The sequence below is a fragment of the Sciurus carolinensis genome, chromosome 12 (assembly GCF_902686445.1).
Source record: "Sciurus carolinensis chromosome 12, mSciCar1.2, whole genome shotgun sequence".
NCBI lineage: Eukaryota > Metazoa > Chordata > Mammalia > Rodentia > Sciuridae > Sciurus > Sciurus carolinensis.
This window is the reverse complement of record NC_062224.1, coordinates 76,527,653-76,547,720: the sequence shown is the minus strand read 5'-3', so window position 1 is coordinate 76,547,720 and position 20,068 is coordinate 76,527,653. Positions and strand designations below refer to the sequence as shown.

Sequence of the window (20,068 nt, the reverse complement as noted above, 5' to 3'; positions counted from 1 at the left end):
GTATATATACCACATTTTCTTTATTAAATCATCTGTTGAAGGACACCTAGGTTGTTTCCATAGCTTGGCTATTGTGAGTTGAGCTGCTATAAACTTGGTTATGGCTGTGTCATTGTAGTGTGTTTTTAAGTCCTTTGGGTATATACCAAGGAGTGGGACAACCAGGTTAACTGGTGGTTCCAAGGAATAAATTAAAAAAAAAAAAATCTGGGTATGTCTTTATTTTTACTTCTATTTTAAAGATAGCTTTGTTGGCTATAATAGTTTTAGTTGGCAGGTTTGTTTGTTTTTTGTTTTTTGTTTTTTCTGTGAGTACTTTGAAAATATTATTTTGTGTTCTGGCTTCTGTTGTGTTTGCTGACATGTCACCTATTAATCTTAACCCTTGTAAATGCTTTCAGGATTTTCTGATTGTCTTTGACTTTTAGCACTTCTACTGCAGTGAGTCTGTGGATCTCCTTGAGTTTAATCCTTCTTGGATACATTAGGTTCAAGGTATCAGTACATTTGGGAATTTTTCAGTCATTATTTCTTTAAATATTTTTTCTTCTCCTTCTCCCTCTTTTCTCCTTCTGTTACTCCCATTATGCATTTATTGGTACACTTGATGGTGTTCTACAGGTTTCTTCATTCTTTTTACTTTTCGTTCTTCAGATTGCACAATCTCTACTGACGTATCTTCAAGTTTCCTAAATCTTTCTAATGCCAGTTCATATCTTCTAATGTGTTCTTTTAGTTTGTTTTTCTAATTTTGTTATGCTTTTCAACACTAGGATTTCTGTTTGATTCTCTTTTATAAATTCTCTTTGTTAATAACCTCTGTTTGATCTGACATTATCATCATACCTTTCTTTACTTCTTTAATTACAGTTGCTTTAGTTCTTTGGATGTATTTGTAATGGCTACTTCTGAAGGTCATATTCTGTTAAATCCAGCATCTGGTCACTCTCAGAGGCAGTTTCTGCTGCCTTGTTTTTTTTTTTTGTTTTTTTGTTTGTTTGTTTGTTTCTGACTTATGGGCCATACTTTTCCTGTTTGTTTATGTATCTTGTCAGCTGGACATTTAAAAAACATATTGTAGCAACACAGAGTTCTGATCTCAGTCCTCATCCTCAGGGCTTATTGTTACTTGTTTATTTGTTGAATGCCTGAGTGAAGCCCCCAACCCCCCAACATACACACGTACACTGCTGTGTCAGGCCCCCGATGTTCCTCTGAGAGGTGCAGATTTGGTTCTGCCCAGAGTCACCCAGGGATGGTGGTGGCGTGGGCATTGTTTTCTTTGTCTTTTCCTAACCATAGTCCCTGCTATTAAATTTTGCTGTTTTTCAGCTGACTTCTCAGTTGTTGGTTTTTTTTTTTTTTTTTTTTGTGGTGCTGGAGATCAAACCCAGGGCTTTGTGCTTGCAAGGCAAGCACTCTACTGACTGAGCTATCTCCCCAGCCCCTCAGTTGTTTTTAATAGTGTCCTGGGGCACAAATTATTCAGATTAATCCAACCAAATTCAGGATTCGAAGGAATAGTTCCCAAGATCAGTGTATGATATTTGCTCTGACACCAGGAGGACTCATCCAAGCTCTCTCTTCCTGGCTCTCTCCTGAAAACTGCTTGGCCTGTAGTTTAGTCCATTCCTTTCCCCTCTCAACACATCCTCCCCTGTTTCTGAGAGCACTCTTAGGCTCGAACTTTTTTCAGGCTCATTGCACATGAAGTTGATTCCTTCGGGAAAAGTTGAGGAGCTGTTGTTTATGGAAGGGGTGGCATTGGCCTAGGTATTTTTGGCATGCCGAAGAGGTCCAGTGGGTCCAGTGCTAGAGTGATCAGGGCCCCAGTACTCTCAGTGGTGCTGCCCAAAAGGTGTAGTCTCTGTCCCACAAGTGGTGGGTGGGCACAGGGGAGCCCTCACTTCTCGGCTGCTCTTGCTTAGAACTTAGCCGAATCAACAAGCAGCTGTGGGTAGGGTGAGAAGTGCCCTGCTCCTCACTTGAAGAAAGCTGGCAGGGAGCTGGGGGTAGAGGGATCACTGTGTTCTTGGCTCACTTCTTTGAAGTGGAGTTCCTACCTAGCTGATCCAAGAGGGAAGAAGCTGTCTTGGTTCAAATACCACAGACTGACTCTTCTAACTTAATTTTTATAGAGACTTTTGGATAGATGTTTCCTCATTTGCTCTTTGCCATTTTCAGAGGCTTTAAATGGTTATTTTGAACATAACTTTCATTAGTTTCCCTGGGGAGCAGGACTGTGGAGCTCCTTTCCTGGTCTTGCCAGATGTTTCTCTAGACTATGATTTTAATTAGTTTTAAAGTAATAATTAGTTCTTATGTAGGACTTCGTAGCTTTCAGGTACATAAGCTTGTAACTAAATTTGAAATCTTTGGGAAAATTACTTGAAATATACCACTTTCTAGAACTGACTCAAGAAGAAACAAAAATCTGAATAGTTATGCCTGTATGATTGAATCCTAATTAAAAACCCTAAGAAGAACATTACCAGAAAATTACAGAGCATGGTATCTCATGAACATAGATTTTAAAATCTTTTGTAAAAATTAACAGATTGAATTTGTTAATTCAGTATAAAATAGGGTGATATGTCATAATCATGTGGGATTTAAACCTGGAATGCAAGGCTGGGTATACATTTAAAATTTACTCACTATATAAGTAGAATAAAGGGGGGGAAATCATATCATTCCAATAGAGACACACAGAAAGTTGCTATTCTGAACAGTTCCTTACACTTTTGTACTTTTCTTTGTCAATTCTAGCTGCCTCAGTAGACCTGATCTCCATCTCTGTGTTAACCTGCTTGCTCATTTGGGTGGGTCTTCTCTTCCCAGTGCTTCCTCTTTCTGAAAAGTGCCACCAAATGACTGATGTGATTGTGGCGTTCACTGTTTTCCTTCTCTCAGGGATCAAGGTCCTGTTTGCCAACAGCTGAAATAATTGTTTCATATACTTTGTCTAGCATTTAGTAGTTTACAGTGTCAGGCCTAGTCTGCTAGAAGTCTTGCCCACGCTTTTTGTCTTCCTTACCCAGTGGATATAAAGTGATGCATAACATTTCATGCTTAAATTCATAAGTATAGTTTATACAGATTTACATTTTTTTTTTTTTTGCTTATCAGTATGCTCGAATATGTTTTCATATGCTTATTAGTCATTTAGGTATCATGACCTTTTATTTATAGATATTATTTGCCTTTTTTTTTTCCTGATTTGTAGGTGTTCTTTTGTGTTCCAGATACCAGTCCTTTGTTGGTTATAAAACTAAATTATTTACAGTTTTCCTGTTCACATATAGTTTTTTAGTTCTCTTGGAAGTTTGTGTGTGTGTGGGAAGGATCTATTTTATTTTTTTCATGAGTAGTCACCATAAATTATTGAGTTTTTAAAATTCCTTACTGCTGAGTGTGGTAGCACACACCTGTAATCCAAGCAGTTTGGGAGGTTGAGGCTGGAGAATTAGAAGTTTGAACCTAACCTCAGCAACTTAGTAAGATCCTGTCTCAAAATAAAAAATAAAACTATGTTATGTGCATGTGTGAACGAACATATTGCAGTAAATTCTACTTTTATGTGTAACTATAGTGTACCAATTAAATGAATAAATAAATAATAAAATAAAAAGGCCTAGGGATATAGCTCAGTGGTAGAGTGCCCCCTGGGTTCAATCTGTGGTACCAAAAGAAAAAAGAAAATCCCTACTGACTTTAAAAGGAACTTAAAACTAACTATAGTACATATTAACCTTCTGGATGTGTACACTGGCATGTTTCTAAGTGTCTTATGCTCCCCACCCTAGTGGTCTTTTTGTCTACTTCTGCACAACACCATGCCATTTTAATTACTTAATAAGGACAGATGACTCTTCACTTCTTCATCTTCTTAAAAATCATCTAGGCTGGGGCTGGGATTGTAAGCGGTAGAGTGCTTGCCTAGTATGTGTGAGGTACTGGGTTTGATCCCCAGCACCACATAAAAATAAAATAAAGATATGTGTCCATTTACAACTAAAATTTTTTTTCTTTTAAATCATCTAGGCTATTCTTGGCTCTTTATTTTTTCAGATGAATTTTTAAGAACAGTTCTTCTGGTTCCATCAAAGCACCATGTTGATAATTTGATCCAAATTGCATATCTTGCATATATTTATTTGGGAAAGATGTTAATTTTTCTCATCCATGAATATAGTATATCTTCATTTATGTCTTTATTTCATGTACGTTTTGTAATTTTCTTCATGAAATTCTTGTGTGTCTTTTGTTAAACCTCTTAGATTCTTTGCCTTTCAAACCCAGCCAGAATGTTTTGAGAAAGTTTAGACCACATGGAAAGGTTACACGTCGGGGTTCTGGTACCATCTTTGAGCCAAAAACCAGAATCAGCTGCCAGGCATATATGAGTGAGTTAGCTTCACAGAATTCCAGTCCCTAACTTTATAGCTTTTTTAACTGAGATAAGCTTGTCCCTGCTATGTCCTGACCCAAAGAAGCTGAGAAATAATAATTGTTATTTTTAAGCAGCTGAGTTTTCGGGGATAATTTGTTTCCAAATAATAGAAAATGAATACACCAGACATTATTCCGATTCCGATTTGGTTTCTCCTGTAGGTCTATCTATAAGAACACATAATTAGAATATTATAGTACATAGGGGAATATTTTCTTATCCTAAAATAATAAGTTGGCATTTATTGTTGTCTTATGAACTTCACTAATTTGTGTTTGTATGTGATTAAAAATGTCTGAGTCTATAAGTTAAAGGAAAAGACTTAGATGTTGAAAATTCTTCATGAACACCAGCTATGTGTTTGAGAGTAAGAGTTTTTATTTTCCATGACATTTCTGTAGTCAGGTATAACAGTGTGAGTGGGACCAAACTTGCCTTAAAGTCCTCTTAATTTAGTGGTACAACTTCCTAAGTAGGACTCATAAAATAACATCAAAGAATACAGTGTAAAACTTCTTTGCAAGACTTTCCTAAAGATTCTAATTTACTTCAAAATGCCTTACACTGTCATGTGAGTGAGGGTAATCAGCCAGGCTGCGCCGCTTTCTCCCTTGTCTGTGGGTATAACCCCGTATCTAGCATGACTCTTACTGATAAGAAATCTGATGGATATCTACTTTTGGTTCTTTTGTGGATGCATTTTTTTTTTTTTTTAATGCAAAAGCTTTTAGCCTTTCCTCCAGGACATCTGAATTTTTAGGGATCTGCTGGATTATCCTTTTGTCTGAGTCATTTTTTCTTTTTATTTGGTTTTCTTTCCTGTTGCAGGCTTTCTTCGAATGTCTGTTGATTCTTTATTTTCCACTTCTTGTGTATGAGTGAACAAGAATCATTTCAGGAGTTAGATGTGGTTATTGACTCTCTGGTTTTGCTTAGCAATTACCCTAAGCATGGAACTAGTTAAAAGTTAGAATGCATGACTCTGTGAGACTGTTCAATTTCTTTGGAGAAGAACCTTTTAATTTTTTTTTTTTTCCTGGAGTATGAATGCATGACTTCCTTCTGGAGTGGGGTCTGTTTTAAATATATTTTTAAAATTTTTGTGGTGTTGGGGATCAAGCCCAGGGCCTTGTGTGTGCTAAGTGTGTGTTTTCACCACTGAGTTACATCCCCAGACCAGACGTTTTATTTATTCCCCCATTTCAGCTCATGTCTCAATCCCTTCTTCTATTTCACTAGATATTTCTTAGTCTTGAACCACACTGGAATTCTGTAGAACCCTCATCTGTAGTCCTCTGTTTATTCCAGCATGTGACTTCCCTTATCATGGTTTTGTCAGTTTCTTACTTTGAGTTTTCAAAAATTTTGTTGAAGTCTCTTGCCTAAGGCCTTTTCTGTTCTGTTATTGTAGGTTCCTTTCCCCGCCCCTGGTCTACTGACATTAGAGGGAGGGGTAAGAGATAAACAGAATGGCCACTTCTAATTAGTGTGCATCTCTTAAGTGGGTGAGGATTTAGAATACAGCTTGTAAATGAACATGTGCTGTTTCAAAGATAGTGCTCCTTGCATTCTAGTAGTTTGAATCCCAGCTTTGTTACAAATTTATTTTCTGGTCTTAGGCATGCTATATGGGATGGGATTTTTTAGTTTTTAATTTTATTTATTTTTGGGGTGCTGGGGATCAAACCCAGGGTCTTATACATGCTATGCAAGGGCTCAACCACTGCTCTATACCCCAGGCTTTGATCTTATATTTTACATATTGTAGAGCAGTGACTTTTTAAAATTTGTAATTTTTTTTAACTACAAAGTACAATATGAAACACATCTTACTTCATAACTCAGTATCCTTTTTCAGTTCAAATGAACTCTTACCCTTACTTGCAATACACTCTGGCTTATTTTGTTTTGTTTTGTACCAGAGCTTGAACCCAGGGACACTCAACCACTAAGCCACATCCCCAGTTCTTTTTATTTTTTATTTGGAGACAGGGTCTCTGTTACTTAGGGCCTCACTAAGTTACTGAGGCAGGCCTCAAACTTGTGATCCTCCTGCTTTTAGCCTGTTAGCCTGTTTTGTTGTTGTTGTTGTTAGCTCTAGATATGACCCAGTAAAGTGATCCTATTACACATCAATTGGTTATAACCCACACTTTGAAAAACAGTATTCTAAAGCATTATTTCAAAAAGTGTAAGCCAGATACATCTTCAAGTTGGGTGTTGGAAAAAGAAAAACGGGGGAAAAAAAAGGTGTGTTAACCATTCTCCAATGATGAAATACCTCACTTGCCTGGAGTTGTCGGATTCCCTCTCTACTTGACACCATGCAGGAATTTTTTACAGTGGTGAGAATTCATTAGTGGGATCAAATTGTAGTCATAAGAAAATAGAAAACAGTTAAAATGCATTTTGAAAATCATCTTCCAGCCAAGTTTAAATTAATTATGTATTTTGCAAAAGCAAGGCACATCTGTTTTTCTTGTTTAGATAGTTCCTTCATTGTGCAGTTTGTCTTGTACCTTTCATAATATTCATACAGAGAGCTTTTTTAATTGGGAATTTAGTAATGTTTTCTAGCGGAGTGCTTTTAATAAATACTTAGCTCTGGGGTTGTTATTGATGATATGAATACAAATTGATATTGCAGGTTATTGCATAATAATACTCTTGTGTGGTGCTGGAGATCAATTATTATATAGTATTCTTAAAATTGTGGTCAAGTTTCCTTGAGTTAACATAAACACTTAAGGCATTTGAAATTGTTGAAAATGATGCACTGATAGTAGTTGGTGGTCTGAATTGCTCCATTGTAAATACTTTGGGAGATCAAAATGTATATTTATAAGTTTACATGTAGGATAGAGTTTTTTCTTGATTTAAATGGAATTAATAGGTTCTTAATGTACTCATGATTCATTTACACATTTTGGAAGAAATTAATATCCCTTTGAAAAAAATACAAGTCATCAGTGCAAGACTGTTAAAATTGTCCTAAACACACCTCTAATCCCAGCAACGCAAGACGCTTAGGCAGGAGGATCACAAATTCAAGGGCAGCCCCAGCAATTTAACAATAATTCAATTCATCGTGACTGAGCAAATACAGATAGATGCTCTGTAACTTATGACAGGATAACAGTCAACAAAGTCATTCTGAGTCAAAAACAACACTGTCATAAATGCATGTAATCGCTGGGCGCAGTGGTACACCCCTGTAATCCCAGCGGCTTGGGAGACTGAGGCAGGAGGATCTTGAGTTCAAAGCCAGACTCAGCAACTTAGCGAGGCCCTAAGCAACTCAGTGAGACCCTGTCTCTAAATAAAATGTTTTAAAAGTCTGGGGATGTGACTCAGTAGTAAAGTGTCCTGGGTTCAATCCCTGGTACCAAAAAAAAAAAAAAAAAATTATTTAATACACCTAGTCTGTCACGTGAATATCATAGGTTAGCAACACAGTGTATAGAGTATTGGTTGTTTACCCTGTGATCATAAGACTATGAACTGTGACTTGCTGCTACTGTTGCCCAGCATTGTGAAAGGGTGTCATACCATGTATCTATCCCAGGGAATCAAAATCCAAAGTAGCTTTCTGTTGAACATATTCCTTCTCAGTGCTTTCTGACTACACTGTAGTACTCAGGACATAAAGAGAAACAATTACTCTGTCGGCATCCACAATTCTAGTTGCTGTATAATGTTGCACTGTAAGATGTTCTGAAGTTTTCCTGTGAACTTGCATGTGTCTAGAGATGTTTTTATTTTTAAGACTTCAAGTAAAATTCTGGTAGATAATATAGTTAATATTGGAGGGAGAATGAATTCCAGGTGAGGAAGCATCTGAGTCAGAATGGAGTTGTCCACATTGAGAATGGCAAATGGATAATCAACATCAGTTCAAGGACAGTCATCAAGAATACAAATAATAATAAATGCTGGAGAGGATGTGGAGAAAAAAAAGGAACACTTTTAGACTGTTGGAGGGATTATAAGTTAGTACAACCACTATGGAAATCAGTATGGAAGTTCCTCAAAAAACTAGGCGTGGAACCACCATATGACCCAGCTATCCCACTTCTCAGTATTTATCCTAAAGAATTAAAGTCATCCTACTGCAGTGATACATGCTTACCCATGACTTTAGCAGCACCGTTCACAATAGCCAAACAATGGAACCAGCTTAGGTGTCCATCAGCAGATGAATGGATTTTAAAAATGTGGTATATATATGCAGTGGTTTTATTCAACCATAAAGAAAATGAAATTATGTTATTTGCAGGAAAATGGATGGATATAGAAATGATTATGTTAAGCAAAATAAGCCAGACTCACAAGATCAAGGGTCATGTTTTCTCTCCTGTGTGGAAGCTAGAGAGGAAAAAGGAAAAGAGGGTGGGGAATCTCATGAAAATCAAAGGGAGATCAGTAGAGGAAAGGGACCAAGGGATGGGAGACAGGGAGGGAAGGAGTATGGGCTGTGATATTGGCCAAATTATATTGCTATATTGTATACATGTATTAATATGTAACTACAAATCCCATCATTTTGTACAACTATAATGCGCCAATTAAAATAAAGTGAAAAGAGAAAAAAATAGCCAAGGAAGACAGTATGTGACATTACTATAAGACATTGCCAGACAGAAATAATATTGAGTGTATAACGGACTTTATTTGCAACAATTCTTACAGTGGAGAAGTTGTAAGCAGCCAGTGTAGATGTTGTCAATACTCTTTACATTTCACAGGTTTATTGTGTTCTTTTTCTTTCAGATTATTCTTCATGTTTATGAAACATCCGAAATAGGTAGTCTGATTTTTTTTTTAACGTTTGAAAATATATTTTCTACTTTTCTTCTTTTAGTAAGAGGAAAAATCCAGTGGTACTGTTATAGAAAGGTACCTAAGAGTTGGGACAGATTAAACATTTACAATTGCAAAATATTTCCTGATACTTTTCTTTCTTTGAGACGATGTCTCACTGTGTTGCCCAGGCAGGTCTCAGTCTCACGTGGCCTCCCACCTCAGCCTCCTGAGTGCTAGGACTGCAGGTGCAGCCACCAGGCCTGACTTCCTTGATATTTTAATGATGAAAACCCTGATCGCCATCTCTTTTCCTCCTGGGATTACTATCATACAGGTTTTGACCTATATAAAAATGTTGCACGTCTCACACCCATAAGTAGATAACCGTAGCTTCCTCTCTCATTTAACCTTTACAGCTGCTTTACCTGGGCTGCCAACAAATTCAGTGCAAAGAAAGTTCTTAAATATAGCAGTCAAATACCCTGTAATAACTAATACTTTCCTACTTTTAATTAATTTTGGTTTCATTTTAAATTTTTATTTATATTTAATCTTTAAATACTCAAAATTTTTTTGATTACAGATTGTATGGAGAATAGGTAGTATGTATATATATTGGTACATGTCTGTCTAGAGTGTATGATAAATGGCAATACTTTTTGTGTTTTGCCTGATAAAATTATCTTTTTTTTTTTTATTTTTTTAATGTTGCTGGGGATTGAACCCAGCAGTATTTTACCACTGAGTCACATATATCCCCTGCCCAATTTTTTTTTTTCCTATTTGAGACATGGTCTCACTAAGTTTCTGAGCCTGGCCTTGAATTCTTAGAGTCCTCCTGCCTCAATCTCCTGAGTCCCTGGGATTACAGGCGTGTGCCGCTGTGCCTAGCTCTGATAATATTATCTTTTTATGTTCGGTGTCTTGTCTTCCCAATCTCCCTCTAATCTCTTGAAGGTAGAAAATCACTCTAACCTTCAGAACCTACTTCAAAGGGTGGTTGTGATAGTTAACTAAATTAGTCCATATAAAACACTTAGAATTACCTTTGGCATGAAGGAAGTACTGAGGTTACTACTAATGATAGTGCTGTGTATTATTATGTAGCACAGCAGACTTAATATTCAGTAAATGTTTTATACTTCTGGGAAGGCTTAATAGGAAAGATTTTTCTATTACATAATACCTAAAAATAATTAGAATTGGAAACTTCTGTTTTAACCCAGAGCTAAAGGAATTGAAATGTTAAACTGCTATCTAAATATTTCTAATGTTTGAGGGGAATTTACATGTGATCTATCTCACCAAAGCATCAGTTGAATGCTTGGATATAGTTCTTGGAAAGGAAAAAAAAAAAAAAAAAAATTCAAATAAATCTTTAGGCCAAGAAGTGAATTATTGAATGGAGAAGCTATGAAAAACATTTAACTTATTTCCGAAGAAGACCAAGAATTAAATGCTCAGAAAAAGACATCCTTTTTAAAATGTGTAACATGTTTTTTAAACCTACTATTTGCCAATCCTGAAACCATTTTCTGTCTTCTGTCTGATGATGTAAGAGGGGGGAAAAGACCTTTTGTAATCTAGCCTGTGATGTAAGAGTGGGGGAAAGGCCTTTTGTAATCCATTTTGAAGTATTATACGCATTGACCTTCATAATCATTATCTCATCTAATTCATGTAATTCTATCATCAGGGTATACTTTTGATAAAAATGGTTGTTATCCATTCTTAAACATAGCCATGATATAATAATTCACTATGCCATTTTTGGTATCTAGTATCAATTTTGAACTTTTTGTTCAGTAGTCTCTTATGCAGTGCATAATCTTTATTGTTCAAATTCAGAGTTTTTTCAAGCATAAAATGTTCATCAACTTCTTAAATGCTCTGTACTAGATAAGGGAAACACTACTCAGTGAATGATCCTTGCCCTTAAGAAGCCTGATATCTTTTGGGGATTGATAAGGAAACATTGAATATAGACCTTAAAGATAATACATATTCAACTATATAATTGTTGTGAGTACTGTAAATGTTCAGTGAAAGGAGAGATCATTGTATCCTGACCTACCCATGGGAAATTTTGTGGAAAATGTGGGATCTAAGTTTATTCTTATAGAATGTATAGAATTTAGAAAGACAGGGAAGGAAATCTGGCACAGTATTTCAGATAGACGGCATAGTGGCACACAACTGCAATCCCAGGAACTCAGGAGCACAAAGCAGGAGGATCACAAGTTCAAGGCCAGCTTGGGCAACTTAGTGAGACCCTGTCTCAAACTAAAAAAATAAAAAGGGCTGGGGTGTAGCAGTGGTAGAGCACCCCTTAGGTACTTCCGAAAAAAAAAAAATTCATATAGAGAAAAGATTTTGAACAAAGACATGGCCTTTAAAAATAGGTAATTGTTTTTGTGCCAAGGAGATAGAAGTGGGAGGAAGGAGTGAATAGGAGTTGGCCATAAAGGCGATCACATATTGAAGCAGGATATTGTGTGTTACTTTTAGCATCAGGAAAAAAGCTAAAAAATATTTTAAATGTTTCCCAAATTATCATTATAATTAAATGTATTAATTATAAAAAATGTAATGCAGGTATATTACTTATTATAATAAAGCTTATTTAATGTTTATAGATATCTTTGGAAGTAGAGATATCAAGCAACTGAGAGACCTATGGTGACTTCTTGTAGAGTTTGAGAATGATTCTTACCAGCCTAATTAGTCACCATCTTCTACAGATAGATACACACACACACACACACACACACACACACACATACAATCTGGTAAGTTTAGCACAAGGAGGGAGCAAGTATCAATAGTGAGCAGACATCTGCTTATTTATTAAAATCAACTGAGTATCAGTTTTGGAAAACCTCAGGTTATTGAAATTAAATGCATGTAACCATTTTAATTTCCAGGATTATAACTCTAAAGAATTTAAGAAAAGAATTATTATTCAAAATACAACTAGTTTTGCAGAGAATGAGCAGATTGTTATTATTGGGGATCACTGAAACGTATTGCGTATGATCGTACTGATTCTCATTTTAGCAAGATTTTATCTTTTCAAAGTAACTTGGAAGATAAATCAGGAGTGATAATGGTTATGAGACCATGCAAGAGAACAATTAGGATATCTTTTGTGGTCTGGATGACGTATGATAAAGGTCTAAAGTGATAGGGGAAGCAAGAAGAAAAGGATAAATTTCAGATATGTTAAACAGAATTAGTAATGATTATAGGCAATGAGAGGAGTCCAGCTTAAGTTCCTAAATCATAGTATTAGATGGGTGAATTTACCACTAGCTTTCTGTGAAAAGTTTTATGTATGTGAGTAACTTCTACAAAATTAATAAATATATAAAGGTAACTTTTGAGGTTTTTTTCTAAGCTTTTCTTTTTTTTTTTTTAATTTATAGATGCCACTTCAAATGAACAACAAGAACTGTTCTGTCAGAAGTTACAGCAGTGTTGTATACTGTTTGATTTCATGGACTCTGTTTCAGACTTGAAGAGCAAAGAAATTAAAAGAGCAACACTGAATGAACTGGTTGAGTATGTTTCAACTAATCGTGGTGTAATTGTTGAATCAGCGTATTCTGATATAGTAAAAATGGTAAGCCTCTAGTCTTATATTCCTCAGATTGATATAAATTCAAAGATCTGAGGTATAACCATGAATTAGAGACTGATTTTTAATAAATGTGCATAATTAATACATCCAAAAGCATGTTTTATAAAATAGTCCATTTGAAAGATCATCCATCCATTTCACAGATACTTAGGAGTTAGGAAATTTAGTAGTCATAATTACTCTTGGCTACCATATTGGATAGTGTAGTCTTGAGCTTAGGAAAAAATGTAGGCTCAAGGTTATACATATAGATTGATAATAGGTAATGTTGTGGAGGTGAGTCATGGGACCAGTGAAAAACTTTGGGGAGCTCTGCATTTAAGCAGTGTTAGCTAAGGGAGTTAGGTTTAAAACTAGTATTTAGGACATTTTAATGTGTATGTAGACTGTAACACTTTAATTGAAACTTGGGTCCTTTGAGAAGTTAAGTAATGCCTTCTTATTGAGCATCCTTAATCCAAAATAAGATGTGTAAAACTTTTTGAGCACTGGTATGAATCCACAAGTGGAAATATTCATACCTAACTTCATATGATGGGTTGAAGTCAAAACACAGGCGCACTAAAAATATTGTATAAAAAACTACTTTCAGGCTATGTTTATAAGATGTATATATGATTTGAATGAGTTTTGTGTTTAGATCTGAATTCCATTCCTAAGATATTTCATTATGTATATACAAGTATTCCAAGATCCAGAATAACCCAGAATTCAAAACATTTCTCCAGGCATCTTGGACAAGGAATCCTCAGCCTGTACAAGTAAATGTTTACAATATCTGATGTGAAAATTTAACCCTTGCCAACTTTATTAATGTTGTTCAGGATGCTATTTATTGATAATTCAACTTGATTATTCATCAAACAGAAATTTGCATAGGATTTGTGATCTTTGTGTTCCATTATATTCTAAATAAAACACAAAAAAATTTAGTTGGAATAGAGATTTGCTGAATAACAATTTAAATTTATAGTATAAAGTTTAATAGCAAGTACCAACCTAGGTGCCCTTCAATAGGTGAATGAATAAAGAAAACGTAGATATATACACAGTGGAGTATTACTCAGCCATAAAGAAGAATGAAATTATGGCATTTGCTGGTTAATGGATGGAACTGGAGACTATCATGCCAAGTGAAATAAGCCAATCTCAAAAAACCAAAGTCCGAATGTTCTCTATGATATGTGGATGCTAACATACAATAAAGGTAGGGGGGAGAATAGAAGTCATTGGATTAGACAAAGGGGAATGAAGGGAAGCAGAGGATGGGAATAAGAAAGACAGTAGAACGAATCTGACATAACTTTCCTATGTTCATGTGTGAATACACAACCAGTTGAACAGCCACATCATGTTCAACCATAATGGGATCCTAATTAGAATAAGTTATACTCCACGTATGTATAATATGTCAAAATACATTCTACAGTCATGTATATCTAAAAAGGACAATTTTTTTAAAAGGTAATAGCAAGTATAACCTATAAAAATTATCTATAGAGAATATTAATCAAAATGAAATTGGTTTCCTAAACTTATACAGACAGTAAAAAGGGAGCAACAGTTTGAGGATATAAATATTAAATATTAATGGAATTCCTATTTTTCTTTTTTTTTTTTTTTTTTTTTTTTGGTGCTGGGGATTGAACCCAGGGCCTTGTGCTTACGAGGCAAGCACGCTACCAACTAAGCTATATCCCCAGCCCTGGAATTCCTATTTTTGATTTTTATTTTACCCTTTAAAAAATTCCAAGAATAAAATCTCCATTTCTTAATGTTATTGATTTCTAATGGTTTGTATTCAGGAATTTTGAAAATCTTGCACACTGTTCTTTATTTTTAATCTTTATAAAGTTGTTCACAGATGTTGAAAGTACTCAAATATTTGAACAAACTTATTCTGTAATTTGCTACATATATTCTACTATTTACTACTATTTAATTTATTTGCCCAAGTGCAAAGATGTGTGTGTTTTGTTGTTTAACTTCTGGTTGAGCCATTTTTAATTTCTAGTTGAGCCATTTTTTTCCCACTTAGTCCTTTAAAACTCTCCTGAATATTTGTTATATACAGACAGTTTTATTGACGGCTACAAGGTTAACTTTTACTGCTGACAAATATGAGATGTAGTTGAGTCTTTTTATTGGTTCTTTTTAGTTATTAGTTAAGTAAGAGTAATACTATTAGAAGTATTACTCTACCATAGATGCCACTTTATTAAAAAAGAAAAAAAGAATTGTTGGGCACTTACTTGCATAATCAAGCATTGCTTATCTTATCCTCTGTCCCTTAGGTAGTTTATCTCAAATGACCAACCCCTTAATTGTCCTTAAATGTTTACTAAGCTATTTGGTTTGTCAGTCTATTCATCACTCTTAAAAGAACTGGGGGTTGGAACCATGGTCTGTCCTTCACTGGAGAAAAAGAATATGTGGTTACCTTGGTATGGGGATGGATGATGCAAAGGATGAAATTGTAAATACTGTGTTTGATTGATCTTAAAATGAAGAATCTCAAAGCAAGTCCTGATTTCAGATCATGTGTTTTTAAAAAGTTTCAAAGTAGAGGAATTACAATAAGTTAAATGATAAGTTGTTATAAGCTACATCTGTAATAACAGTGAAGGCATTTTACCTCTCCTTTAATGTGGCATGTACCTATAAGAATGAAGTTGTTTTATTGAACTTGTTTGTGTTGCAATTAAATATGGCTCTATCAGAATATGGGCGGAATCGTGGAAAGATGAAAAGAATCAAGTTAGAGATAGGTTAAATTAGTAATGTTGCCGTCCTCTCCCCTCTTTCATTTTAAGCAAAACTTGGAAAGAACTTCTATTTAAGGAAGAGGAATCTAGAAGTAATCCATAATCTTCAGTAACTTCAGAAAGTCCATTATTAGATAGAGAAAAGAGAGAAACACCTGCCTCCTTCATTCATATCTTGAAGAAATTTATAGAATTTTAAGCTAACTTTATAGTCACAACTTTTTTCTTAAGTCAAAGATCTTGAAAAATATTCCATTTTGCTTTGCTGAATTCAATTATATAACAAAGAACATAAATCTAAATGTATTTTTCTTTGCAGATCAGTGCTAATATCTTCCGTACTCTTCCTCCAAGTGATAATCCAGATTTTGATCCAGAAGAGGATGAACCCACACTTGAGGCCTCTTGGCCTCATATACAAGTATGGAACATAATTATGCATTGACAATTTTTATATTTTGATATTCTGCTGAAATCATGGGTCTCTCTTAGATTCTGTCTATTTAAACATTTTTAACACGTTTTCTTAACATTATTTTCTTTCCCAAAAATGTTTTTGTTGTGATAAAATACACTACACATAAAATTGACTGTTTAAACCATTTTTTAAGTACATAATTCAGTGACATTTTATACACTGACCATGGTCTGAAATCATCATCACTATCTAGTTCCAGAACTTTTCATCATTCCAAGAGGAAAGCCCTTTATCATTAGAAGTTGCTGTCCATTTCCCCATCTTCATAGGTTCTGACAACTACTAATTTGCTTTCTGTGTCTATGCCTGTTCTGCATATTTTATGTAGATGAGATCATAATATGTGGATTTTTGTATCTGATTTCTTTCACTTACCATATATTTTAAAGGTTCATTCATGTTGCAGCATGCATTAATACTTCATTCATTTTTGTCCATTGTATGGCTACTACTATGTTTTTATTCATTTATCAGTTATTTGATACTTATTTCTACCTTTTAGCTATTGTGACTAGAGCTATTTTGAACATTCATGTACAAGTTCTTGTTGAACATTCGTTTTCCATAAGTTTTGATATGTTGTATTTTTGTTTTCATTTACCTAAAAATATTTTCTAATTTCCCATGTTTTTTCTTTTTTGATCCATTAATTATTCAGGAATAGATTGCTTAATTTCTATCTGTTTATGACTTTCCCAAATTTTTTTATGTTATTGATTTTATTTCATTGTTTGGAGAATATATTTTATATGATTTCAGTTCTTTTGAATTTTGTGACCTAGCGTATATTCTATTCTGGAGAATGTTTCATGTGTGCCCATTGAGAATATTATATGTTGTATATTGGGTAGAATGTTTGGTAGAAGTCTGTTAAGCGAAAGTAACATATTTAAGTGTCCAACTGTTATTGTTCAGTTACCTATTTCTCTCTGCATTTCTGTTAAGTTTTCATGTTAGATATTGTAAGGACCCAGTTGATAGGTACATGTATGTTTATAATTGTTACATCCTCACAGAGGACCGTTACCATAATAAAATGTCCTTTGTCTCTAATAACAATTTCTGTGTTCACGTGTATGTTGTCTGATATTACCATAGCCACTCCACTTCTCTTTTAGTTACTGTTTGCATGGTATATATTATCCATCTTTTACTTTTAACCTTTGTGTTTATTTTACTCTAAAGTATGTCTTTTATAAATAGCATATAGTTGAAACATGTTTTTTAAACAATTTGTATAATCTCTCTTGATTGGAATGTTTAACCCATTTATATTTAGTGTAATTACTAATAAGGGAGAATTTATACCTGCCATTTTTTTTCTAGGTTTTATGTCTTTTTTTTTTTTTTCCTCTGCTTCCCTCTTGTTGTCTTTTGTGTTCAATGGGTATTTTCTAGGGTATCATTTTAATTCCCTTGTTTCTTTGGGTTTTTTTTTGGAGTTATTTTCATAGTGGTTGCCCTGAGCATTACAGTTAGCATTTTAGAACAATCTAGTTTGTTTTAATACTTAATTTTAATAATATGCAAGACTTTGGTCCAGTATTCCTTCAATTACTACCCTTTCCTTTGTGGTGTTATTGTCATAAAATCACATCTTTACACACATATATCCATCAGCACAGGTTTTAATTAATTGCTTTATGTTACTGCTTTGTAAAGGGGGAAAATAAAAGTTATAAATTAAAATACATTTACTGTCTTTAGTTTTTACTTATACTGTTACCCTTACACACACTCTTTATTTCTCTCTGTGGATTCAAAATACCATATAGTGTCCTTTTATTTCAGCCCGAAGGAATTCCTTTGGTATTTTTTCTAGGGCAGGTTTGATAGCGACAAATTCTCTTTGGGGTGTTTTGTTGTTGTTATGACTTTTTTAAATCTAGGAATGTCTTAATTTCTCCTTCACTTTGGAAGGAGCATTTTGCTAGGTTTGTAATTTTAGCCAAGAGTCTTTTTCTTTAAACAGTCTGAAGATGTCACCCCATTTGTCTTCTGGTGTCCATGATTTCCTGATGCCAGGTCAGCCATTCATTGTACTGAGGATGTTGTATGTGCTAAGTTTTTTTTTTCCCCTCTCACTGCTTTGAACATTTTCTCTTCAACTTTTGTCAGTTTGACTGTGATGTATCTAGGTGTGGATCTCTTTGACTTTATTCTACTTGGGGTTTGTTGAGTTTCAACTAGAGTTCATTATATAAATTAATGTTTTTCATCAACTCTGAGTTGCTTAGGGTTGTTATTTAAATATTTCTGCCCCTCGTCCTCTTTTTTGGGACGCCCATATATACTGTTACAATGGATGGTGTCCTATGGGTCTCTGAATTCTGTTCATTTTTCTTCATTCTTTTCCCTTTCTGTACTGGATAATCAAGCTCAAACTGGATAATGTCTATTGACCTATTTTCACATTTACTTATTCTCTCTGCCAGCTCAGAATTGTCTTCATGGGAAAGCAAGTTCACGGATATCCTCACTCTCCCATTGCAGAAGTCCATCTCTGTGACACATCTTTGGCAGAGATTGGTGGTGCAGTAGTCTTCCTGCCCTGTATGCCATGTGTGACACTCACCACCCCAATAATCATTGGAAAGTTAGTAATAAAAACTTCTCACTCTGTGTGGTGGTGTGCACTGTAATTACAGCTGCTGGGAGGCTGAGGCAGGAGAATCACAAGTTCAAGGCCAGCCTGGACAATTCAGAGAGACCCTGTCCTAAAAAATTAAAAGGACTGAGGATATAGCTCAATGGTAGAGCACCCCTAAGTCAATCCCAGTACCACAAAAGAGAATAAAAAACTTGTTTTATAGGTGGAACTAATTCTTCCATTCAGCCTTCCCTAATTCTGTCTGGCTTCAGCTGCTTCATATAAACATTCCCTCAAATATTTTAGTTATAGTAGCTTTAATACATCATCCAGGGTTCACTCAGTAGCATCACTTTGGTACTACTTCACTTGACACATTAATAACTGGAACTCCTTAGATAGGAATCAGGTTAGATCTTCTTATACCACTTGTGTTATAGAAATTAATATAAAGATTTCATTATAGTCATAAAATGTATGCATATGTTCTTATATATCTGGTATTTGTGATCTTTTTGACAGTATACTTTAGGTTTTATTTTGTTCCCTTAAAATATCTAGTTAAAATGCTCTGAGACTGCTCAAATGGCACCTTCAGTTTACAGATGCTTTCTTATTTCTAAAACAATCAGGACTCTGAGGGAGAAAAGAAAAGTTTCCAAGTCCATGTCCGATGCTTCCAATATAATGTCTTTCATACATTAAAGATAATACTAATGGTCCCAAATTTGCAGGCAAGCACAGTGAAGTGTTTTTATAGAAATTCAACATATTTGCCTATGTCTGACCAATGATGTTCATTTATTAGACTACTGATCATGTTTAGTTAATAATAGCAACTATCAAGCACTTATCCTGTTCTAGAGATAGTGGTAACTGCTTCTTGTACATCATCTCATTTGGTCCTTATAGTAGCACTATAACGTAGGTGTTATTTACACTTTATAGATAAGCTTAGATGTAAAAGATTAAGAAATCTGCCCAAGATGATACAAATAGTAAGCGGCAGAATCAGGTTTACAACTTAAGTATTGTTCCAAATTTTTTGCTATAACCCAAAAGCTTTACTATCTTTCTTAGAATTCATCTGTGACCCTATAATAGTCTATGACCCTAAAATAGGTGTATATAAATTTTTATGAGATTAAATTCATATTTTAAGTATCATTATAACATTAGTATATTAGGTCTCCCAAATCATTCAACTAACCATCACTTTTTTCTTTTAGCCCTCATAAGTGAGTTGAGATGTGCCTTATGTATATGGAGCAAGAGTTTATATATACAGTTCTAACTAGTAAGGGAGTTATTATTGCAAAGCATAGTAAAAGAAAATTAT

At 34.6% G+C, this 20,068-nt stretch overlaps 1 protein-coding gene across 1 annotated transcript in view; it reads left to right on the top strand.

The window, feature by feature from the left end:
- Positions 1 to 20,068, top strand: part of Ppp2r5a (protein phosphatase 2 regulatory subunit B'alpha) — a 62,263-nt gene that overhangs the window by 19,448 nt on the left and 22,747 nt on the right. Inside the window, exons 2-3 of the mRNA XM_047520316.1 lie at positions 12,682 to 12,878; positions 15,981 to 16,082. Of these exons, the coding sequence (XP_047376272.1) occupies positions 12,682 to 12,878; positions 15,981 to 16,082 (299 nt within the window). The remainder of the gene's footprint in view (positions 1 to 12,681; positions 12,879 to 15,980; positions 16,083 to 20,068) is intronic.